This window comes from Mixophyes fleayi, chromosome 11 (assembly GCF_038048845.1).
Source record: "Mixophyes fleayi isolate aMixFle1 chromosome 11, aMixFle1.hap1, whole genome shotgun sequence".
Classification (NCBI taxonomy): domain Eukaryota; kingdom Metazoa; phylum Chordata; class Amphibia; order Anura; family Limnodynastidae; genus Mixophyes; species Mixophyes fleayi.
This window is the reverse complement of record NC_134412.1, coordinates 39,594,345-39,620,608: the sequence shown is the minus strand read 5'-3', so window position 1 is coordinate 39,620,608 and position 26,264 is coordinate 39,594,345. Positions and strand designations below refer to the sequence as shown.

The 26,264-nt window shown below is 38.4% G+C and overlaps 1 protein-coding gene across 8 annotated transcripts in view; it reads right to left on the bottom strand.

The window, feature by feature from the left end:
- The window catches only part of EPN1 (epsin 1), a 75,174-nt gene that overhangs the window by 42,043 nt on the left and 6,867 nt on the right, over nt 1-26,264 (bottom strand). For 7 of the 8 annotated variants that reach the window (XM_075189994.1, XM_075189996.1, XM_075189998.1 and 4 more), the window contains exons 3-4: nt 6,581-7,045; nt 4,675-4,924 (exon numbers count right to left, since the gene is read on the bottom strand). In XM_075189994.1, coding sequence (XP_075046095.1) covers nt 4,675-4,924; nt 6,581-6,808 — 478 coding nt within the window. In that variant the 5' untranslated portion in view covers nt 6,809-7,045. Of the gene's footprint in view, nt 1-4,674; nt 4,925-6,580; nt 7,046-10,824; nt 10,995-26,264 lie in introns of all 8 variants that reach the window. The other variant, XM_075189995.1, reaches the window with a different exon arrangement.

Below are 26,264 nucleotides of genomic sequence, written 5' to 3'. Positions count from 1 at the left end.
AGAAAAGGAGCACCCTAATAAAAGAAAAAATTACCTAGTGCAGTACTAACCCCTGACTGCTGCTTTCTACACCACAGCAGTTTTCTGATGGCCAAGAAAAACCCCCCACAGTGAGACACAGCAGGTAGGCCCCCAAGAAAGACTACAAATTTGGAAATGTAAGCCATCTGTGGTTAGCTGCAAAGCTTGGGTGAACCCTGCACATAAAAGGGAAGTATATTGGAAATTACGTCTTAATAAATTGTGACCGATCGTTATGTCCCATAAATCCTATGTATTAAAATTTCCCACCTCCAATGGAGCCTATGCTTCTCTGCTACATAGACGATCAACTGAAAACACGAGGGGTTGATCACAGTTTATACAAAGAGCAGAAACCTGGCCAAAGGTATACATTGGCTCCAGTACAGCCCTCAGCAAGAGCACTGCACCAGCCAGATACAGGATACATACAGGAACACCATCTTTAAAGCCCCCAACTTTGGCTCTTCAATATTAATGGACATGCAGATCGGGATAGCAAAATGCTCAATAGCCGAAGCAAAGAGGGATGAATAGAGAAGACACCCTTGCAGCATTCCTTCTGGAGTTGAAGGGAAAAGGCGCACGTCTTCTTTTTGGAGGAGTTGAACGAGTGTGGAAAGTAAAACACACACCTTGTGGTGCGCTCTTAGCGGCCATTTAGGTTCACCCCTGTAAAACCAAGGTGTTTTGCACAGCGCATCCAGCTCCTTTCATATATGAGGTGCAATATCTTCACTATAATGTATGCTATATATACCAATGTTGCCTGTGCAGTGAAACAAATACAATATAAACAGGTCCTGCACCAGATTTAGTTTAAGGGTATGTTCAGACAGGAGTTTTTTTATATTTTTATTTTGAAGAGTATCAAAAGTACTCCAAATTATTGTATATTAGTTTCATACGCTCAGTCTTTTCAGATAAGATGCTGCCATAATTGCTTTTTTAAAAGTCAGTGGTAAAACCTTCTATGAAAGAGTAGATTTCATATGCAGGACACAGACAAAAGTTTTAAAGAAAGGTTATGAGGGACAATCAAACAGTTATTCTTGTACATAGATGTATGGTATGCAAATGGTAGCACTACATGTTTGCTTTGGGGAGATCGTCAAAAGTTATAGCTGAAAATACCTCAAGTGGTAGATTTAAATAAAATATGAGCGATATTATAATGACTTATAAAGCAATGTTTCCATATCTTGTTTGAGTTCTAAGTGTTTTAAACTGTTAGGTACTGTGGAGAAACATACCTATGAAGAACTCACTAGCAGAGAACCAAAGGACAGTAAGCCTCTGGGATAAAGTAAGAAGCCACGCAGCCGGAACATTACATCATTAAATAGACATATGACCTCCATTTTAAGGTGTTATTTACATTGAAAAATAAAACAAACTTTGCAACATAACTTTATATTTTTTTTTAGGAAGTTAGTGTTCACCTCCATCCATAAAAGCAGAGTAGACAAACCAGTCTGGCAGTGAAGAAATTTAGTGCAATAAAAAAAAATACAAAAAAAAAAAAAAATATGTCAAAAATATGGGGACGGGAACGTGACTTGGATGAGCGCATAGTAAGTCACACTGACTCTCCTGCTCAAATTCAGTCTTGCCTATCCTTTAGGTCCAGCGAACGGCACAAGCCAGCTACAAAGTGAACACTTGGGTTCTACATAACTCCCTGCTCATTCGGAGTGTCTCTCCCCTGTACCCTAGCCACTACTTGATTGGGCGCTGGTCTGAACAGATAGGCTGCTCACAGACATCCAGACCTGTGCTTCTTGCTGTAGGGCCTGTAGACGTGCAGGCGATCAACTCAACTCGATCACTGTCTGCCCTGAGGATGAAGATAACAGTGGTCACTGGAGCAGTCATTACACATTGCCGCCCCCAGTGGTCCGTGCAGGACAAACACGAAGCACAGTAGTGGGCTCGCAATTAACTGACCCAGATCTGGGGCTGAAAGAAATCCCAGCAATTACCTGCTTATATATCAATGCATGACACAGTCACAACCCTGTAGTTGTTAGGTTGCAGTACAAGTATTTTACAGTCATTAGTTGGTATCACACAGTGACATAAAACCCAAGCTTGTACTCTAGTTCTGCACCTGGAGGATAATTCTGTGTTGATAACCTGCACACTTGGGATTCTCATACCCTGTATCCCTTATTACGCTGTACATTATATACTTGATACAAGATAACTGCTTCCAGCCAGTTATACAGTATTTTAAGTGATGGAAAAAGCACTTAAACCTTTTTTATACATTGAAGTTCTGGGTCTGTACAGCAATCCTAAATAGGGGGAAAAAAAAAAAATAAAGAACCAAGCAGTGGCTGCCACACAGAGTTTGGGCAGTTCCTGTGCTCCTTCATGATGAGCAATGCAGGAGATAGATGTCTTAAGTTAGTTTTGGATGGATTGGAGCCGTTTACTCATCAACAGATGCTATCCACTCTGCTCAATGAGGCAGTAGCTGTGTCCTTGAATAACTAGGCCTTTTATTTTATAGAGTGGTGCTTTTTCTGGGAGGTTAAGCAAAGATTTGGTATGGGCCCCAAATTTATAGAATGGGTGCAGTTGTTTTATTCTGCTTCAGCTGCCCATAGTATGTGTACATGGGTAGGTTTCTGGCTCTTCGGATCTGCGTAGAGGTACTAGACATCATGGGGTGCTTGACCTGACTGTTGGGGATACGGTTGATAAAACGGAATTGTATGCTGATGACATGCTTCTTTTTTCTGAAAGACGCAAAGAACTTCCTTAGCAATTTACTACATCTTGATAGCTATGGTGAGTTCTCAAGAGTTAGGATTGATTCAAATTCAGCATATTCCTTATCTGTTGCAAGCTACCAGGAGCAAAGTGGCTCAAAACACCCTGCAGTGGGAGAGTTTAATAATTGGGAATCTGTATAAAAAAATAACATGCAAGATTATGTTCCTCCTAACATAGAACTGGTGATTAGTTAACTCCCTGAAAAGGGAGCCCTCCAGGTGATTCACTGCGTAGCTTTCTTCATGCGCAGATGGGATACTCACACTCTCTCCTTCAAATTCTTTTAGGTGTTAGGGTCACCAGGGGAACCGTACAGATTCTTAGACAATATATTTATGGAACATGATATATTGGACGTTGGAGAGTAAAGGTATTACTTCAGGTAACTTTAGGGAGCTGTGTAAGTTAGGAAAGGTTAATGTCTGATCATCTCAATTGGTCGCCTATATATGAATAATTGCCTTAAATAAGGTTACCAACTACAAGAGTAATTTGCATGTTTTACAGTTATTTGCAAATAAAAAAATTATTCTTGCAACCCATTTAAATGGCCTCAACACCTCATCCAGTCCTGCTCCATTTAAGATACTTCATGGGCTGCCACATTAGAAGGTATACAGAATACCAGGGTGGATATCCCTCACCTATATGCCGAAATGGGTGTCTGGGATTTCATTACTTCGCTTACTAAGTAAATTCTAATCTGAATATGTTCAATCTAGTTGTTTCAGCCAAGGATATTACTGTCAGAACCTGGATGGTTAGCGAAAACTCAAACTTCACAAATGGATTGCGCTAGTAAACGATATTGTAGCGCAGGAAAGATACATCTGTAGTTCCAGGAATGCCATACAGAAGTACTATAAGATCTGGTCTAGAAGCACCAATTCTAGGTATGCTGTGCAGTCCTTGGAGGATGATTTGGATTAGATTACTCCTGCAGAGTGCCCAGCCCTGTGTACTAGATCTCATATCCTTGCCTTGTACTGGATTATAATTCTGGCAGTCCTTGAGATCATTAAGGTCTAATATCCCAGTTACACCAACCTGTATATTCTTGCCACTGTATTAAACATGGGTATCCTTGTTTTCGTTGCTCCTCACATCGATAGTCAACTTCTGTCTCTGTAACCACCTATATGAGCATTCAGTATATTAAGTGCCATCTGCTTTCTAGTACTTAATAAATGACATTTATGAACCATTAAGTATGCTTTTCTGATAGTTGTCCCTGCTATAGTATACGTTTATTATGTAATTATTTTCTAATTACCGTGGGCTCTTTGTAGTTTAGTTGTAGTATTATTGTAGGTTTGAATGACCACTGTTTTGTTATATGGTTAATGTAAATGCAAAATATTACTAAAAACACTTAATTTAAAAAGTACAGTGAAAATAACATTTATCATAGAGTTAAATAAAAAACGCTGGTAACTTAAGGATAAGACACTACATTTTGGTTTCTCTAATTTATACCCGCATGGGACCAACCATGCGCGTATATCCTAGGTCCTATAGTTGCAGTAAAAATTAGCTGCAAAAACACATTTCAAAACACAAAAAATGCAACAAAAAAACCCCCAAACAAAAAAACACATGGGCATACAAACATCATTAAGAACACTCTCTACCGCATTTTAAGAAGATCCTGGGTATAGAAGTGCAATTACAGAGAAAGATACCCACACATGTAATGTAACCCTTCTATTTTTATTTAGCAGGAATGCTCACTGGCTTGTTTAAATACTTGATGAATATGAATCCAATCTGCTGTGCCCTCAAGTTCCTAGACACCAGTCATAGAAATTGTACATGTCATACATAACCTGAGACTAAATCAATAATGTAAAGCATAAATTTCCAAATACGTACATGTTGAGGTTTGTGCTAGCTTCTCCTTAGTCTTTAGCGCATGTGCTCTTTCTTCCTTAAGCCTTTCATCATCCTTCAGTAGAGAAACTAACTGTTTAGCCTTTTCGCGGACATTAACACCTTGATCTTTCCCATCTCTGTCCACATACTGGAAATCTTTCAATGTCTGAATAGCATATATGTTTTCTTTACACTGTTGTGCTACCCGCTCTGAGCCAGTCTTTATTAAGTACTCCATAAGAGTCATAGCCTACGAAGGAACATAAGTAAATTAAAAATGGAATAAAATCTAGAAAATTAAACTATAGTCAATTATGCACGTCCTCGCTGGTGTTAAAAACAGCAAATATCAGCAACCTAAGTAAGTGTGGAGGGAAGTAGTTTTTTTAAGTTTTTTTTTTAAGAAACCAAAATGTTAATCAGTTAAGTGTTTTCTGCTAAGAGAATACACATCTATAACTAAAAAGTGGTGTTGTCACACAGATTACTGGCTGTAGAAACAAGTGTGAAGTATAAAGACTAAGGGCTAGATTTACTAAGCTGCGGGTTTGAAAAAGTGGGGATGTTGCCTATAGCAACCAGATTCTAGCTTTCATTTATTTAGTACCTTTTACAAAATGACAGCTAGAATCTGATTGGTTGCTATAGGCAACATCCCCACTTTTTCAAACCCGCAGCTTAGTAAATCTAGCCTCAAGGGTGGTGCTAGATTGGTGCTTACAAATAGTGTTTTACAGCAAGAAGAGTACTAGCATTCAAAGCTCTCAATTTGCTCCGACACACTGATGAGAACACTGCATAAGCAAGTCTGTCTAGCTTTTAGTAACGGTCTGCTTGTTTAGTTAAAAAGGCGGTTCCCTCTTAACCTGACAACCAGTTGCAGAGGAGTTAAAGTAATACATTAAGCTCATTGTAACATGTCAAAGATTGTGTATTAATGTCAAACTGTGGCTTCACTTCTCTTTAAGACATCCGTGTATGGACCGGCATCTTTATTGGACTAGGTAGCTGTATTCAGTAAATTGCAAATAATTCACCATACAAATCTAATCTGTCTACACAGGTATTAGGCTTTATTAAGCTAAAAAAGGAAGAGGTTCATTTTATATCTTGAATATCAGATTCTTGTGTTCAGTAACCATTATTTAAGGATGGTGTCCGAAGGGCACTTTAGATGTGTAAAAACTAGTTTTTTCCCAGTGATTTAAAGTAAATAACGAGTGATTGTGTGAATACTAGAATACAGTTAGGATAGGAAGTTATTAGGCATAGATCCCAGGTGTATTGACATTATTACTGGCTGCTGTTATACATTGTATAATTCCTTGTCCAGGCTTGCCTTCTGATTGGGTCTGATTCATTATTTATGTTTAGCAGTAAAGCACTTGCTGTATTTCACAAATAACAACAGATATACCACATATTCATAAAAGTTGCATCTACATTTGAAAAACGTTGACATAGTTTTACACCTAAGTAACTATACTTTGACATAGAACAAGTGAAAAATAAGACAGCAAAAGGCAACTGTAACCAAAGTCTAGAATTTATATGTAACTGTGTTGGCCAAGAATATATCACCTAACAAGAAGCATTGTGGTAAAGCTACTATAACAACAACATAAGGGAACACCTTTTTATTTCTTCTTCTTAATACAGTCATTTCCTTACACCGCTACATTTGTGTTTTTGGTTCCCGAGCTGAATACAGATAACAAGAGTCAATATAACCACATCATCTTTATGTGGTTTGGACTGTATAGCAGCATTTCTAGAAATCAGAACGTTATGGCTGCAGCATAGTTTTACTACAGTCACAACAATACCTGGCAGCTTAACTGTATTGTACATTGGAAAAATGGTGCTTGTTGTCCAAGATTTTAGTATTAAGTGTATATAACCTTACTTTATAGACATGTCTCCAGTTCTTCCCATGGTCATTAAGCCGCTTCCATATCATGCTCATTATTTCAGAAAACGCCACCACATTGTAGGTGAGATCTGCAATTTCTGACATGAGAGAGCTAGATGGGCCCCAAGGATCATTTGACGTAGCCTCTCTCACTTTGATTTCAGCTTCAGAGTAGTTGTGTACTATGTTTTTCATCTGACGGCGCAGCGAGGAGGTAGACATGTTGGTCAATTTTACGATACGTGGCAAAAAAAAATAAAAAAATTAAAACTACTATTTATAGTCTGCAAGAAAATTTCCTTCCGAGTCTGAAGATTGTCTACAGCAACAACAGAGACCCAGCAGATTGTTCAGGGCATCCAAGAGTAATACAACCTCCTGTTTCAAGTGGGCTAAGATGTCCTAATATACTTTCCAGCAACGTGCTCTCTTGACATTGTGAGTGCACTAAAGCCACATCTGAAAAACAGAGAGGATGCATTGTGAGTGGACATAAAAAAAAAACTAAAAAAAAATACAAAACACATAGCTACATAAACTTGTTATCAAAGTAATATTTATTTAAGAGATATTGAAATATCAATGGAATATAAACATTAATTCAATGGAAATAAACATGACCAGCATTTTGTAGGAATATAAATAACATCTATTAACGCAAAACAGTTACTTAGCTTCTAAAGGCCTGATGAAGACCGGTAACTGTTGAAACGTACAAAACAATTGTAGCTGACATTACAGGGACAGGGGAACCAGTGTGTCAGATATGCAATCGTTTACACACAACATTGTGGGGCTCATGTTTAGTTGATCGTTATCTCTGGGGGTTTGATTACTAAAAAAATACGCATTTCCATACTGCACAAAGTTCAAGTGAAAAATAAGTAGATTATGTTTAGGAAAAAGTGAAAATAAAAATGTACAACAGAAGTACGCACATCCCCTAAACCTATATTTTGTGGAATTACTTTTCATTCTACTATAGCAGCGAGTCTTTTTGAACAAGACTATCAACTCTGCAATTCTATCCCACTTTTATAGAAACAATAAGACATTAAAACCTTCACTCAAGGTAACCAGAAATAGTGAGGCAAGAGGGCTGTAAGGCATTGAAGCCCATTACAACTAAACAAACAGAAAGCAACCTAGTGCTACAATTGCATCAATGTTATAGTGCCTATGTAAAATAACAAAATATGTGAAAAAAACTGGATATTTCTACAGAGAGAAAAAAAATAAAATAAAATATGAAGGTGGTGTTAATACAAACACGGTTTCATATGCTGAAGAATACACTGAGCTGTGGTACAAATAATGCAGAACAAATATGTATCAAGATCCAATCTTAAAGAATCTCAGTAGCCAAAATGAGGCCTCAAACATTACTCCAAAATATAATCAATATTTCAAAAAAGGAAATAAATCTAGTTAAAACTGATCACAAATAACCATACAGCATTGTGGCAAAGTGTCACTCTCTCACTAATCACAAATAATTATGTCCAAACTCTCCACTCTAGATCACTGTTTCAGAGAATGGAACAATGTATTAATCTTGAATAAGAAAGTAGTTCTGATAGAAAGTTTCAACCCGTATTCACAGTGGAAGCCTCTGTCCAAACTGCAAATTAATGGAATTCCCTATCCTAGATGTTTCTGTGTCCAATATTTCACTATTGAGCAGATTTAGCAGATTCAAGTGTAAACGCACATCCAAATAGTTCTCAGTGTATGTTGCCAGTTTAAATTATCTTCAGAGCTCCACTGTAGATCTGAAGCCTCTCCCATTGTGGATTAGTAAGTGTTGTTGAGTCTCATCAGTTAACCAGCGGTTATCCACACTGTCTCTCCAGAAATCGACCGGGAGCACTGGTGCTGCCATTCCGCTGTGGAACGTTTTACAGTTCCCTGTACAGACCCGTGGCATCTACAGAGCATTCCACAGTGGAACTCAGAAAGTCTCCGATTATATAGAATTTTGATTGCCTATTAAATCATCTATTCAGCTTGCTTAGCACAACATATAAAACACACCAATCCTCCACAACATTAAAACCACTGAAAAGTGAAGGAAATAACATTGATTATCTAATTACAATAGCACCTGTCAAGGGGTGGGAAATATTAGGCAGCAAGTGAACACTCAGTTTTTGAAGTTGATGTGTTGGAAGCAGGCAAAATGGGCAAGCATAAGGATGCATGTTGATGCGCATAGGAAGCGAAGGGTAGCCCGTCTGGTCCAATCCCACAAAAGAACTACTGTAGCACAAAATGCTGAAAAAGTTAATGCTGGCTATGATAAACAGGTGTCAGAACACACAGTGCATTGCAGCTTGATGCATAGAGGTCAGATTGCCCCATGCTGACCCTGTCCACTGCCGAACGAGCCTACAATGGGCAAGTGAGCGCCAGAACTGAACCACAGAGCAATGGAGGAATGTGGCCTGGTCTGATGAATCAAGTTCTCTTAAACCATGTGGATGGTTGTTTGCGTGTGCGTCGTATACCCGAGGAAGGGTCGACACCAGGATGCACTATGGAAAGAAGGCAAGCCAGCGGAGGCAGTGTGATGTTCTGGGCAATGTTCTGCTGGGAAACCTGGTATTCATGTGGAAGTTACTTTGGCACGTACCACCTACCTAAAAATAGTTGCACACCAAGGTACACCCTTTCATGGCATCGGTATTCCCTGATGGCAGTGGCCTCTTTCAGCAGGAGAATGCATCTTGCCACACTTCACAAATTGTTCAGGGATGGTTTGAGAAACATGACAAGGCTCAAGGTGTTGATTTTGTCTCCAAATTCTCTAGGTCTGAGTTTGATCGAGCATCTGTGGGATGAGCTGTCAGAACCATGGAGCCCTACCTCATAACTTACAGGATTTAACGTCCTGATGCCAGACACCTTCAGAGGTCTTGTGGAGTCAATGCCTTGACAGGTCAGAGCTGTTTTGGCGGTACAAGGAGGACCTACACAATATTAGGCAAGTTGTTTTAATCTTGTGGCTGATATAGATATATAGTGAATAAAAAGTGAATCAGCCCACATTATCTTAATCTCATTTGAGTATGTCCAGCTTGATTATATAACATTATTTGAAACAATTTGCTCATCTCAGATTTATAAGCGATGCAATCTTGGCAATACATTATTTTTATTTTCAATACATTTTAATCACATACTCCTACTAATTGAATTTTAAGATTAAGTTGAGTGACACACTGTTAACCAACCCTGACTTTCCAGAGATTTAAAGCAGATTGTCTCTTGATGTTTAGCAGCCTTTAAAATATTTGTCTAAGTTCAAACAGCTGTGTTAAATTATACTCCTATTATCGATCTGGAAAAAAAAAAAAAAAAAAAAAAAAAAAATCACCTGGGACTATAATAGCTCCAGAATTATCTTCCTGATGGTACTTTCCTGTGGTAAGGAGTATACTTCAAAATCTATATTCAGACCATACAGTGTTTCTTTTTTCAGTTCAAAGTTGTGAAGCACAGTTTTGGGAAAGGTTACGTAAATAAAAGCCTTTTTGGAGGTTTCTCAAGTGTTCACTTATTTTGACCTTAAGTTTCCTGATGATTTCCCCCGCATGTTGTTGCTGGCAAGGGGATTCTATCAAGATATATTATGTCTGACTATTGACATGTCCTTACTTTGTCCTAAATATATGAAATTACTGCAGTTACCACACAGTTAGAATCTATCCTACTTTTCTCTTCAACAAATTCAAGGCCCATCAAATTGTGAGGCAAAACCCTCTTTAGGTTATTCCCAGGTTTTCAATGGAATTAAGGTCTGGCCTCTGACTGGGCCATTCCAAGACTTTGATCTTCCTTTTGTGAAATCATTTCTTGGTTGACCTGGATGTGTGCTTTGGATAGTTAGGATATTAGAAAGTGAAAGTCCTTTTCATCCTGACAGATGCCAGCAGGTTTTGTTCCAAAATATTTTGAGGTAATTATACTCTCTATCCCACCACAGCCTTTGTCCCATCTAAAGCTAAGCAATCCCAAAGCAAAATGCTGCTATCAACATTCTTCACAATAGTTATCTTTGAGTGATGTATTTGTATTGTCCAGACCGTAAAGACATTTTTCCACGTGGTTTGGAGTGACTGAGTTTATCTAAATTTTGCACACAAAATATAGATTTGTGTTTTTCCAAGAAATTGCTTCCATCTCCTAACCCTACACCATAGCCCAGATGTGTGCAAAATATGGGAGACGGTTGTCACCTGCAGCTAGTGACCAGTTCCTGCAGCTTCTTTAATGTCGCTGTATGCCTGTTGGTAGCCTTCCTGATGAGTTTTCTCCTTGTCCTGTCTTCCACTTTGGAGCGACATCCTGATCTTCGCAATGTCCGTTTAACATTTTCTCCACGTATTGAGGATAGTCTTCACCAGGGCTGTGGAGTTAGAGTTGGTAGAAATATTCAGACCCCAGCTAAAAATGAAAATTTATACTATATCAGTGATCGCATTAAACGCATGTACAGGCATCCATGACTCATTATTCCCAGCAATTCCTCCAGATCAGTCTAATGTGTCTCTGAACATGAGCCTGGACATTATCTTGCAGAAAAGAAACTAATCGGCAGGAGGAGAAAACCAATAAAGTGATGTTAAAACAAAGAAAGAAAAAAAATGAACAAAGACCAGCACAGCAGAGGTTGTTCTCTGTTTGGAGGACAATACAATTTTTCAAAACAAGGGGGGGTTGGAACAAAAACAATCTGTAGCTGCAGGGCAAAATGAAGTTGAAATGTCTGGTGATCTGCGAGTGTAAGTAACATATAATACGATATCAATAATTCTGGTAATTGTACAGGAGATCGGTCATAGGAGTGTAATGCACAATGTTAATCCTCACACCTGCTATACCAACATCTTTAATAGTTACTGGAGAGAATATATGACAGTAGGGTCATTAAATAAAATGCAATACACCATTTCACTATCATATTCTACACTAAATAATAAGCAATCAATTACTTGTTAGCAGAAGTGGTCACTAACTGTTTTTTTAAGGAATTCAATTACTCCTCTTAACATTTTAAGGACTATTTCTGTCCAAAGAAGATCATGCAAAAGTATATATTATACCACTATAATTACCCCATGCTGCCATCACCCACTACACTTCTATATAATTACACAATCCCGACTTCACAGTTTACACAATTTCTACCATTTCATGACCTAAACTATTACTCAAATCTTAACAAAATCATGTATTGCACAGATTTAATTATCCTAAACTTTAATTGTAGTTTAGATAGAAAGCATGTAAAATATGACACCTACATGGTAATCATGTGTGACGAGACAGAGGTCAGCAACTGGTAATTATTTCAGTCTAGTAGGTGAATGAAGCATGGGGCCATTATAATGCTGTTGCATCAATTTGTGCCCTACTTCTTTCTGGACAGAATAGTACGCCATTTGGCTCAGAACTGGAACCAACCAGAGGGACCCAGATACACCCATCTCTTGTTCAGAGAAATCTGTCCAGAAGTAGCTTTATGAAAGAAATGCAGCCACTAAGCCAACCTTCGACGGGGAAACAAGGACAAGCGACTCAACTATGCACAAACTCATAGAAACTGGGGTGCGGAAAAATGGCAGCAGGTGTTCTGGACTGACGAGTCAAAATTTGGCAAATAAACTGCTCTTTTTTTAACAGCCAAATATTTCAAACGGCTGGAGAGTGGTACAATAATTGAGTGTCTGCAGACAACAGTGAAGCATGGTGGAGGTTCCTTGCAAGTCTGGGGCTGCATTTCAGCAAATAGAGTCAGGGTTTTGTTCAGGATTAATGGTGTCCTCAATGCTGAGAAATATAGGCAGGTACTTATCCATCATGCAGTACCAGCAGGGAGGTGTCTGACTAGCTCCAACTTTATTATGCTGCAGGACAACGACCCCAAACATACAGCCAATGTCATTAAGAACTATCTTCAGCATAAAGAAGAACAACAAGGAGGAGTCCTGGAAGTGATGATATGGCTCCCACAGAGACCTGATCTCAACATCATTGAGCCTGTCTGGGATAACATGACGAGACAGAAGGATTTGAGCAAGGCTACATCCACAGATGGTGGTTAGTTCTCCAAGATGTTTGGAACATCCTCCCTGCAGAGTTTCTTCAAAAACTACGTGCAAGTGTACCTAGAAGAAGTGATGCATTTATGCTGTTTTGAAGGCAAAGGGTTGGTGTATTAAGGAAGGTTCCCATAACAATATTAGAACATTTCAGCCAAACTCAAAAATTTAAGCTGTGAATGCAAAAGATAATAGAAAAAGCAAGAAACTAATTCCCACAAATTCATTGTCCAGCCAAGAAAAGGAATCAGCGGCGCTCTCAGACCTCATTTACAAGCTATTTTGTCAGTAACAAAGCTACTGCAACAATAACAGCAGATACATTCAAAAAAACAAACAAACACATCTTGTTGCAGAGCACACCCCCCAGAGTGAACAATTTTGCGATTAAGATCAGATTTGTTTGTGACAAGAACGAAATAGTCACCAAGTCACTGGCAGTAAAATACACTGAAGCTCATCACACTAGCGAGTTTCTCCAGGTCTTAATGGAAAAGGTTCTGCAAGATAATGAATTAAAAAAAAGTTCTCCAGATTTCATGATGCCATGCACACATTTAAGGCACCTGATGCTAAATGCATCATAACCCTAAAATATAAATAAACCTACATGTTTGACAGTAGGATATATGTTCTTTCATTGCAAACAGAATATTGCTGTCTTTACCAAAAAGCTCTAATCTGGTCTTAATCGGTCAACGGGACATCCTCCCAAAAATAATTTTCTTGTTAAGGTTTGTTTTGGCAAACTCCAGTCGGGCCTTCGTATGTGTCTTTCAACAGCAGGGCCTTCCTAGGCCTCCTACCACATAACCACAATTCACTGAACCTGCAAAAGAGGGTGCGAGTCAAAATTCTCGTACCTGTGAAGGTCAGCTTCAATTGGTCTGGCAGTTGACCGAGGTATTTTCTCCAAAATTCGAAAAATCCAGCGAGATAATCTTCAATCAAGTTTTCTCTTAAGCCATGTCCAGAAAGGCTGGTTACAGTGCCATGGGCTTTACCTTCGTAATAACATTATGTACAGTGGAAACAGGAACATCGGGATTGATTTGTGGCCTGGAAGTTGTTAATGCTTGGCTACAAGCTTTTGTCTCACCTCCTTAGGCTCTCTAGCTTTATTTTCTCTCCATGACCATTGCAGTACACACAGTGACACAAAGTAGAATAATGAGCCCTTTTCTCTTTTCAAACTCGTTTAATGAGTTATTTTTATATTGCAGGCACTTGCTAGTCACCACTGTGAGTTCAGATCCAAGGTGAAGAATTTGCTTGAAATCTTATTATTTCCAACTACTTCTACAAGGTGCCAATAGTTTTGTCCAGTCCATTTAAAGATTTGTGTGTGAAATAAACTACAACGTAACACAAAAATTAGAAAAAGTAATACTTCACTGCAAACTAAAGAAAATATCTCTATAGCTCTATCTCACACTGCTCCTAGCGCAGATGCTGTACTGTGCAATAAAAAAAAATCCAATTAAAAGACCGGACTAAGATGGGAGGTTACTTAACACTGGAATTATTATGACCGATAGCAACAGAGGTTTTCCCACACTTGTGCTTAACTGGCGGTGAAGGGGAATTCCAACTTGGATCATCTTGCTGCAGGATCATTCTTAGTGCACAGGGGTTTTTTTTATGGGGATTTTTTCAAAAGGTTCTGTCTTTTTCCACTTTGGACTACATCAAATCAATACAGGAAATACGTTTGTATTGAATATTTAATAAAGTGGTGAACTGTGGTAACTATGATGGGATTCTTTCAGTCAAATATAAAAGAGTTAATGAAAAAGTTATGACCCTTTTTTGTTTCTTCATCTTCCACTTTAGGTATATTGGGCAGCCATCTTTAAAAATTGCATTTGCACCCTTTGCATCACAACATGGTTTGCACAGGTTCAAAATTGCAGTCTGTAGTTGTATATGGTCCTAATGAGGCCCAGTATATTTACAAAAACGAGTCACCAGATTTGCTGCCTATATTAAAAAAAATACTGAATATTATCGTACAATGTTAACATGCTACAATCCCTACAGACAAAAAAAACCCAAAACATTTAGACACCATAAGAATTACTTAAGGTAAATGAATAGATTTGGAAATCCAAATATATATATATATATATATATATATATGTTAATTATGATGGCTATGCAATTATCTCTAATTTGATAAAACAAAATAAAGACAGTAGCTAAGGAGACCCATCTGTTGCTATGCTGTACTTGGTGCATTGCTAGAACCAATAGGCTGGCTATGGATTTTCAGCAGTGCGTTTTGTGTGGGAAGAGAAGCAAAAAGGATTACACCATTTCAATGTTTATCTCACCAGTAATTTAGGAAGACTGCCTCGCACTGAGTAAAATCACTGATTACGTTCTATTTTACGCTAATTCCTATAAGAAACATGGGAAAAAGACACTTCACAAATAATTTCCATTAAAAAACAAATTCTCCCTCCCCCATAATCCTTGCACTTCATTATAGAATTAACTGTACCCCCAATCCTTATCCATCTAATACAGTTCATTCAGATTGAAATCTACCTATGTCTTAATTCTAACAGAATTAAGACAGAGAAAATTAGTTATAGTATTTTGCCACACATTAAAATCAAATGACAAAGGGGTTGCTTCCTATTCGCCAAACACATGAATTGACAAAAATTGCAGATCCAACTGTTCAACAGTGAAAGCCAAACTGCACACACAGCCATACCGATCACAACCTACTGCATTTTCTACTAGGATTGGTTGCAATCCACACAAATTTCATTAGTGCTCAGTAAACTTTGGTGTGGAGTCACATGTGGTTATTTTGAGCAAGTTTGGTTTGAAACTGGTAAAAGGCAAAACATAGTGAACTGACAATATAATTATACTTTTTTTTTTTTTTTTTTTTACTATAAGCATGTCTAATCCATTTATAACAAGAAATAATCCAGGTTCATAAAATAAGGAAAAAAAAAAAAAAAAAGTTAATTCCTACAAACCCAAGATAAATCAGGGAACAAACAAAGCAGCTTTTACCAAGTATTTCACACATCAGGAATTCTTTTTTTGAATAGTGCTAAAGTTAAGGGTAAGTAGGTACAAAAATATACTCATCTTTAACAGTAGGGAGCTGGCAGTGTCATAAATGGGTGTTCTCTTTAATTGTAACTGAAGGAGGGTTTTAAATGGGTAGTCTTCTATACTTGCACTGAGCCCAAGACCTACATATAAGCAGCACTAAATAACAATGCAATATCATATTGTCTTCTCATTGTACTTGCAGCCTCCAAAATAAGATCTGCACAAAACAATATACTCAATTCACACACACAAAAAAGCAAAGCTAGCTAACTTTTACCATTAGACAGTGTAATACTGCAGCAGCTTTGTTTACATACAGTCATTTAACAAATCAGATTTTCCAATACTACATCTGAAACATTTCTTTGAAGAAATCTTAGAAAATACATAATTGCTTGTGCGATGTCCTCAATCTAAATTTTATAAGCAGGTAAATAAACAATCACTTCAGTTTGTAATGATTCACACACAAGCATATACAAGCATAGCCTTCAGTTTATAGTGGAAAGCACCGGTTTAACAAGAAATATTTACTCAAACTTGCTACTTCCATATAAAGTGTAACCCCTCTCCCACATTAATGTGTATGTTGAGGGGTGAAGAGAGTGCATTTACAGCAACATTTCCATGTTAGCTAGTGATCATAGACCCCCATAGTTACCAACATTCTATGATTTGGAAGCAGGAGTCACGCCCCCCTTCGAGAAAGCGCTGTGACAGCATCACATTGTGGACATGCCACATATTCTGGAGGTGTGCCTAGCACTTCCAAAGTGCTATGCTCCCGCCATCTCCCATAGATACACCTCAGCCCTGCCTGCGTGACCCTTTCATGGCTGCTCTATATAGCTCCCAACATACCCACAGTCATACTAAAGTCACAGCTGACAGCACATTCTTTAAGAATCAGGATAGCTGCAAGGTATGGACAGTCATTCCTTTCAAAAAAATAATCTAAGTTTTATGGGTGCTTTGAAGTGGACCTGTCAAACGCAGGAAGACATTGAAGCTCAATCCCTACCACGTGGGTAGATGAGTGAATGTGTCTCAGCAGCAGGGCATGCACATGAAAGTGACTGAGGCAAAGACACTGGTTAGTTTCAGGAGTGTGTATTTTGCAGTTTTGGGTAAGCAGTGCTAAACATTATCCTGCTATACTCGCTAGTATTCAAGAGTAGGCGCATTTGATGCGGAAAATTGTATGTGCTAGATGTGTTTGCATATCCTGCAGTTAGTAAATAACATTCAATATGTGTAATAAGGGTTATCAAATTGTATTGGTTGCTGGAAGCCAATTTTGGCTGGATGTCCCCTTACCAATTTGTGCTGTGGGCACACTTAGACAAAGGACTTCCACGGAGCCAAATGGGTTAAATACTGTTGTTCTGTGTTGTGTTAAAAAAATAAACAACCAACATGTATAATTTCTAAAGATAAAAAGGTTTTAAAATAAATATAAAATAAAATGTGATTTTACTTTTAAAGTGGAAGATCAGAGCTCCTCTTGGCAGTGTTTACTCACTGCTCCAGTTCTCATTTGTTGCTGGAACCAGAGGTGCCAGGGAGGTCCCCCATGCTTGCTGGTTCTGTGGGAAGCCAACCCTAATACCAATTGGTGACAAGTAGCCATTACCCTTAAGCTCCGGCAGGAAGTTGCAGAACAGTGTCTAATGACGCCTCAGCTTGCAAAGCTCCACACTGGAGACCAGAGGGCTCAAGTAATGGGGCCTGGTCACTCAATTTCAGCTTGGATGGGGGAACTAGACCTTAGAGCAGGTCTCCTAATAGTATTTTGGGTGGGAGATTTAAAGATTAAATCTATCAACATAGACTTAGTGGCGTAGTGTGGAGAGGGGCATGAGCCACACTAATACTGGCAGGACACCGACAAGGGTGAAAAAATATAGCACTGGTGTGCAACAGTCCTTGTAAGGACTGCTTATGAGCAATAAGCACCTTTCTGCTTACAAGATTCTGCACAACTCCTATTATCTGCAGTAATGCTGTGACATAAAGATAAGAGCCACCACACTAATCTGTTCCCTAAGTAAATACTGGCCACCACCCTGCAGTTCTGATCCTAAGTAAGAGATCAGGAGAAACCAGACACAATCGCCAGCAAATAGGTGTTGCAGCAGCTAATACACCCAGAAGTAATCTGTTCCAGGTCCCATTGACAGAACCCGGTGTTAGCAGAGACTACTCTTCTAGTTGACACTAGCAGTCGGTGAGTGTCAGGTGGCCAAGTAACACTTGTAGGAACTGTCAGTAAAGGCAGGTTACCGACAAGTAAAAAGTAACCCCAAGATAAACGGATGAGAGAAGAAAGTATGGCAAGTCTATCCTGTCACATCCATGGTTATACCAGGTGGGAAAGATGTATTCATTTAAAGCGTTTCTATAATATAGGCTCGTTTCTGAATCAGAAGGCAGCACTATAAGGACAAAATAATAACTTGCAAGTCAGACCATTATCAATTGGGTAAGAAAGCACAAATTCAGCTTACCAATTAAGGCAATATATTAAAAAGTAAACAAAAAAAACCTGCAGTAGCAACAGTAACCAGACATGGAAAGTTAGAAAAAGCAAAAAAACTCTGTAGATTTCAGCACTGAATCTTTCTAGTTACTCTCTGTATACATGACAACAATAGTTTCCAAAATAATAATCCAGTCTGGAGGAGGATGTCTGGAGGAGGATGACTGAAGTGTGTAAGATGTTCAGAAAATGAAATTACATTTACCTTTAGGGTAGTGGAAGAAGGGCACATTTCAAGCTAGTGGTTTTCCAGCTTCAGAAGCACCTACCTACGCCCAATTTTTAATAACAGCATGGCCTGTTTAAATGTTAAATACTTCAATTAGAGAATGTTTTTATTGAGTGCTATTGGATACATTGAAAACACTGAAAGTTTAAAAACAACTTCAGCGATTAAAGTGTATTACTTATATATTAATGAGCAAATTTAGAGCAATTAGTCATGCGACACCACCCTTAACTTTACAATTTAGTTTGTACGCACAGAACAAATGTTGATAAGCAATAAAAACAAAAAGTTACAATTAATTTTTTTTGGAGGGGGGGGGGGGGGGGGGAGCATGAAGCAGAGCAGTGCTGAATCATTGGATATACAGGTCTAAAAAAAATAAAAATAAAAAAAAAAATTACAATTACGGGGTCACAAGGGGGTGTTTTTTTTTTTATTTTAAATGATGAAATCCTTATTTAACTGAGCTGAGACAATTTACAATTTTCCTATAAGCACAGATTAGATGCGAGTGAAACTTTTCTGCCTATGTGCTCCACAATCTTAGTTAAAAAAATAAATAAAATAAAAAAAGGCACAAGAGGACATAACTGATGGGAAAGCAATGTGTTGTACTCCATGCGACTGGCAGCCTGTTCCTTCCTTCCTTCCTTCATGCTGTGGTTTACAACAATCTACAAAAGGTTTATTGATGTACAGAAGTGTACTAAACTTATTCATTTAAACTTGCTTAGGAGACTAAACATAAATTAAGGTTTACAACATAAAGGCTAAAGAAAGTATATTGAGAAATGCATTCCACACAGAAAACAGTCAGGAACCAAAGAGGCACAAATACATCATATTCCGTATTCTTGTCCTGCAAATGTAATACTACTGACTAGCAAGTCTTTATAAACAATTTATCCTCATGGGCAAAAAAAAACAAAAAACAAAATCTCACACACAAAAAAATAAAATATGACAAATTAGTCAAATCAGATGCCAGTTAAGATAAATGGTCTTCCCACTAACAACTTGGACAGCTCTTTGGTTTGCATCCGAGTATTGGTCCTACTAATAGAAATAAATTAAAAAAAAAATACAAAGAATACACATATATACATAGACACACATATTACACACACACACACACACACACTTTGACCCATTTAAATCACATTTAGAGATAGAGGGTTTGAGAGCGGATAAGAACTGCTTGGTCCATAGTCTGGCCATTTTTTTTATTAACATATGGTAACTTCAAACCCTATTTGGTCCTTTCATTTTTGTAAGAAAATCCTTAGGTCTATCCCAAGCATGCTGAAATTTCTCTACTGTATCAGCCTCTACCATTTACTGACTTGGTTGACCTTCCTCCGACTACTATAGAAAAACAGACAACCTTCTGGCTTTATTTGCAGGTTCATCAAAACACAGATGTTTTGAAACGCGGACAGCTTTTCCTTTATAAAGACCACACCCCCTAGAGAATGCACAAGAGAAGATATGCCCAGAAATTATTGGTCCAAGAACATCGAACCAATGCCATTTGTTCTTCTGCAAACAGTAAACCCAATGTGCTAATCAGATAGAATTGTTCATGCTCAAGTACACAGCAAAGCTTCAGTGCTCTAAGGCATTTGGAAAATATTTTACATGATCAGCTTTCTATTATACATATATGCAGCAGATAAACCTTCCTATACAAGTTTTACTCTGAACAATAAAAGGGAACAATATAATGTTGTTTAAACTGCAGTAATAGGTATACCAACATACTACAAATCTCCAACCCTTTTATAAACTACTAGAAATCACAAGACATACCTGCTCCTACTCCTTGACCTCTCCGCCACTTTCAACAGTTACCCATCCTCTCAACACACTCCCTCCCCTGGCCTTTGTGACACTGTCCTTTCCTGGATTATCTCCTACCTCTCTGGATGCTCCTTCAGCATCTCTTCCTCTGGTGCCTGCTCCCCTCCATCCATCTGCTGGGGTTCCCCCCGAGGATCTGTTCTTGGCCCATTGATTTTCTCTCTTTACATTTACTGGTCAATTCATTCTCTACTTCAGCCTTCAGCTTCATCTCTATGCTAATGACAATCTAATCCACCTTTCCTCCCCTAATCTCTCCCCTTCCTTCCTCTCTAACGTTTTCTACTGACTCTCTGCCACCTCCACTTGAACGGCTGAATGCTATTTCAAACACATATAACTAAAACTGAGCTAGTCACAAAGACCCTCATCCACATCTTTTATCTCACACCATGATTACTGCAATTTCATCCTTTTTACCATGCATGACACCCTTTTGTCCCCCCCTGCCATCTGTCCTGAATGAGTGGTCCCAACTATCCTCCCTTACCTGATGTTCCTCTTCTGCTGTGCCTCTCTGCAAATCCCTCCACAATAGAATTCAAACTGCTTACCCTCACCTATAGAGCCCTCTACAACTCTTCCCCCTCCAGCATCTCAGACTTTGCCCAAATACTCCCCTGCTTGTCCACCTTCATCTTTCCTCCCCTGTCACTACCTCACAGTCATGCCTGCAGGACTTCGATCATGATGTACCCCACATTTTAATCTCCCTACTCTGCCTGTCCAGACTCTCACCCGCAACCTCCTATCTAGGGCGCCCTTTAAACTCACCTCTTTATGTCTGCCTACTCTCCCCCATCCTAAGTTATCTTCCTTCCTCCCCATGCTCCACCTGCCCATTCATTTATTTCCAACCACCCCCATAGTCTATTTTTGCCCCAACCCCTCTAGATCTCGTCTAGTTCCAGTTCCCGCGAGCAGGCATCTCATCATCCCATCCTGATCTCATGAAAAGGTTCCTTAAACTTCTGCTCCGGGCCTTCTGATGCAATTGCTATTTTCTCATGTCTCTTACTGATGCAATGGTTTGTTCTCTTACTCCTATATATAATTGTGTGAAGTTGTATGCTTCAAGTTTTCTGTATTGCAGAATGCATGTCATGGTGGAATCTGCAGAACCTCATGTTGGACACAACTAATGCTTTCAGCAGTTGCAGTTAGTGGCTGGCACTTCAAGCACAACAGGAAGATAATGAGACGATTTATATGCTAGAGCGTATTGGCTGCTTCATGCAGTTTCTGATTAATGGAATTGGGTGGATAGAGACTCATGTATTGCTGTAGTTTAAAACAGTGACCATCACACCTTTTCTGCGTAAATGACTCATGAGAACTGGCGTGACCATCACATTTCTGTGGCATCATCAAAATCCAAATATAGCGATTCTAAGAGGATATGCCACTGTTTTGCCCAACATCTATTTATTGTTAAACTCAATAATAGAAAAACAAGCATTATGATAATGTGGGATATAAATATTTATATTGCGTTCTATAATACAGCACCTCACAACTCCGTGAATTAGACACTCCTGCAATTGCTATAAATCCTTGATGCAGAATGCTGAATTTGTATAGTTGACAAAACATTTTATAGTCTTAATGATATTTCTGAATGGTAAGAAATATTCTTCAACCTAACAATTCCATAGAAGCTATTATGTATCAAGTGCTTAATGAAGAGAGCTGGACAGAACTTAAGTATATGTAAATATTATTGAATGGCAGAGCTTTACTTTTATTTAGAAATTGCTGCACTTCAGCTTTATTAATAATAGTATAGTCAGTTGTATTATCTGGTCATTCATTTTATTACCTTAGTATAAAATGGCATTGCAGTTCACTACACATATTTGATGAATCAATATAATAGTGGCACTATGCAATTGGCGCCTGCGTACTGTGTGTTGATCAAGCATTCATATATAGCTCATCTTCACTCACCTCTCCAACCCCCCCCCCCCCTCCAAGTCCAGCACTGACCAATGTATAACAAGGAGAGGCCCAGGGGCTTGGCCAGAGAGGGGAAAAAATTAGACCATAGACATTAGGAGCCACTCCATTCTGGGATTTCATTCATGTAAGGTGCAAGATCTGGTTTTGAGTTGTCGTTCTCTACTAGAGTCTATATATGCAGCTGAGAGAGATCCATGGGGCGTCAAGTCTTGACAGCCAGGTGATTGTAGCTCCTTAAGCTAGTGGGGTAAGGGACAGGTGTGGTAAACCTGCCTCGCATTTATTTACTGTGTGTACATAATATTCTAGTGTTGTTTTTATTACAATATATGTATTGTTTTACTTTCTAACTGCATTTGCCTGAGTGACCATACAAATCCTAGAAGGTACTGGGTAGACTTCCCTGGCATAGTGAGGCACCTGTGGATGGCGAGCCAGCGTCAAGTGGGTAGCATTGAGCCAGATAAACCCGGTAATCTTGACACTGCCTCCCTCATTTTTTAACCCACCGACATCCCCACTACTATTTGAGAAGTTTCAACATCCCAATTCATGACAAACATTCTTATTTCTAAAGTAATTTCTCTCTCCAACTTCCTCTCCAAGTCTCTTCATCCAATTTCTTTCACACTCCATTTTCACTCTCAGAGAATTGGCTAGTCACCTACAATCTCTCCTCCTCACTTTAACACCTCTGCACTGTAACTCAATTAAGCTTTCAAACTTTCCACATCTCTGCAAAAATGCCTCTCCTCACCCTCTGAGGATGTCCAAAAGATGAAACACGTTGCAGACTTTTCCCCCAGCCAGAGAGTACTTCCCAGCATCAACTCTGATCCATAAGAATTTCAGATACGCTTGTCTTAAATAATCTTAAAGTACAGGCAGTATTGTGTTGATCTGCTTATTAATGTTATTTTTAACTAGATCACAAGCCTCTTACAATTTTTGGTAAACATACAATTACTAAACTATGTTCGTGCTAAACAATCTGGAGGCAGTCCCAGGTTCTTTAAATGTATAGGACACACGCATAAGCGTGTCCGTTGTTCATTGGCATTATTTCTAAGCGACATAAGCCTTATACATTTTGTACACCAACATAAAAAGCCATTAACAAAGCTGCACCCACATACATTTTCTTATCCACAATTTTTTCCTTGGGCTGCATCCACTCTAGAATTCCCTCCTGTTACAAGAGTCCAAGGGGTAGATTCAATTCTAAAAAAAACATTGCCGTGTAGGGTAACAGAACGGCCGTAAGACACTACGCAATTTATTTAGGTGAAAGTACCGCTCACGCCCCATAGAGGTGCGAGCAAGAGTAAGCATAACTTTTTACAGTATAAATGGTAATAAAGCAAGACCACAATGTTCTCAGCAACATCGCAGCCAATTGAATCTGCCTCCAAACCTTCAAGCATTGCCTGAGAACTCAGGTGTTGCAAAGTCCTAAAAACACCTTAGGACATGCTACTACACGGCAATCCTACACAGTTCACACAAAACTTATTCTACTTCTATACTGAAACAATTCGACCCAGAAACCATCATTGCTATATGACTGGATTATATATCTCCAATAAACACTTTTTTCACTTTTGGCTGGAATAATACGTAAATTGTGACATTTAAACTATGTATCAATCACCTAATTCCCTATAGATTGTAAGCAGGGCTTCTTAACTCCACACACCCATATATTTATACATGCTATAAGCTTATATGTTTTAATCACAATATTTTTCAATACCTCATATTTCTATTGTGCCAGATATATTCTGATTTCCACTTGCAAGTATAAGTGCTGGCAACATTTTCTTTGCTTATATAGTCCCTGAAAAATACATGCATTGCTGAGCATGGGAATATTTCTTTATAACTTTGCTTACAAATACAGTACAATCGCTAGATGGTCAGCAGCCAGAACAACAGAGGGTTATTCTCATGCTGTACTCTGAAATAGTGAGGTAGTGCATATGAATTTAAGGGTGATATTTGAGTTAGATATATTCAGATGTTTACAGGCAAGGATAAGCGTTCACAACCAATGCTTTCACTTATATATTTAAAGTATATACAGTACATAGCTATCGATACAAAGGAGTCCTGGCTCGGTTTAATTTAGTTTTGAGGACATGATATGCCGACCAACCGCACAAAAAGATTAATGTTCCCTTTGCCAATTTTAATTTAACAGATTGCTCCACCTGCTACATAATAGATACAACAGGAATTCAGGCCAAAGCATCCAAATGTCTTACATTGGAGAAGAAACAGCTACTGAATGAAGGAAATTGGAAAATGAAGAGGTGGGGAGACAGCTGCTTGCAGCAAAACCAGAAAAATGAACATAGGAAATAAAGAGCATTAGTTAACGACTAGGCTTATAATTCTAGAATGGCAAGTTTCCAGCATAGTCTGTTGGTCAATCTCCGATTGTCTTTGTCCACAAATATTTTTTTAATGGTACTATTATTCAAGGAAGGATGACAAATTCATTTTATTTTCAGTTTCCAAGAGCAAAAACAAATTACACACTTAGGTTTTATTGGATTTTGTCTTTAAATGCTCAAAGACCTATAAGGTCAGAGCATATTGGTGGTCGTCACAAATGCACCAATATAATTGCTGATATAGAGAAATGGGTCAGAGAATAACCAGCAGATGTCGAAACTTGGCTTCTGTTCCATTTTGCAGACGGCACTAACATGCCTCCAAGTCATTTGGCCCACAGTTTAGCCCCTCGTTCCTTTGTGGCTAAACTGGAAAAAAAACTTTGAACCCATATATCTCGAGCCTTTTCACTCTCTTGAAAGCTGTGTTAGACTAGTTATGCCAATTCTGTGACAACTGGCAAAGCTAAGGGTATGTACTCAAGGGTGATTGTACAGCTACTGCTGGCATTTTACTTTGTGCGTTCTTTGAAAAATGACTACAGCATGAGCAGCTCTTAAAATACTGATCAATAGATCACTCTACTAGTACACACAGTTCTGTCTGTAAATGCTGGACATACAAGGGCAAAAAGTGAAACTTTTTTTTTTTTTTAAAGTTTCATATGGTCATTGAGCAGTGCAAAGGCTATATCTAACAGTTTTCATTGGGTTTTTAAAAATCAGTCTAAAAAAATAAAAAAGCAAAACCTAAAACATAAGTGTAGTGGCTAAAAAGACTCTTGGATCACAGTTACAGATTGATGTGTTTGTTAAACATATAGTGATCTTTAACTATAGGTCATTGACAAAGTTGGGTAAAAAAACAAATTCAAGTCAGTCAAATGTAAACACATAGCTGTTCTTTAGTCGGCGATTCAGTAGCCACACAAATAAAAAATAATAGATTACAGGTAGTTTTTGTTTGAGGCCTCATACAATTGTGTTGCTAACTTTTTAAACCCAAAAGTAAAAAAAAAAAATGGTATTCTAGCAAGGGTGGAATCATAAAGAGGGTGACATAATGCATGCAATTTCACACACAGTATAACTATCTGTGAGTGAGGGGTATAAAATAAATGGTGCTGGCATTAAGAAAGTAGTCGTGTAGCTAGAAATGTTTAACTCTAATACACAATGTGCTTAAGCCCAAAATAGATAAAAAGAGGATTGATGTAGTGAGATAATAACATTATGCAATTCCATTAATAAGATGGCAGCAATTCAGCATCATCTGCCATGACATAAGGAGAAGTTACAGAAAGTATAAGTTTAGACAATGTAACACTGGCATTTTTTTTTTTTTTTTTCAAAGCGCTTAAATTGGCCTGCACATAAAGTGCATCAATACGGGGAAAAAAGAGCCAGATGTAAAAACCAGAGCTGCCATTTGAATAAAGTTGATGCAGTAAAGTGCATCTGATGAGAGGTAATCTATAGTTTGCATTTGTACGAGTATATCTAACCCCAAATA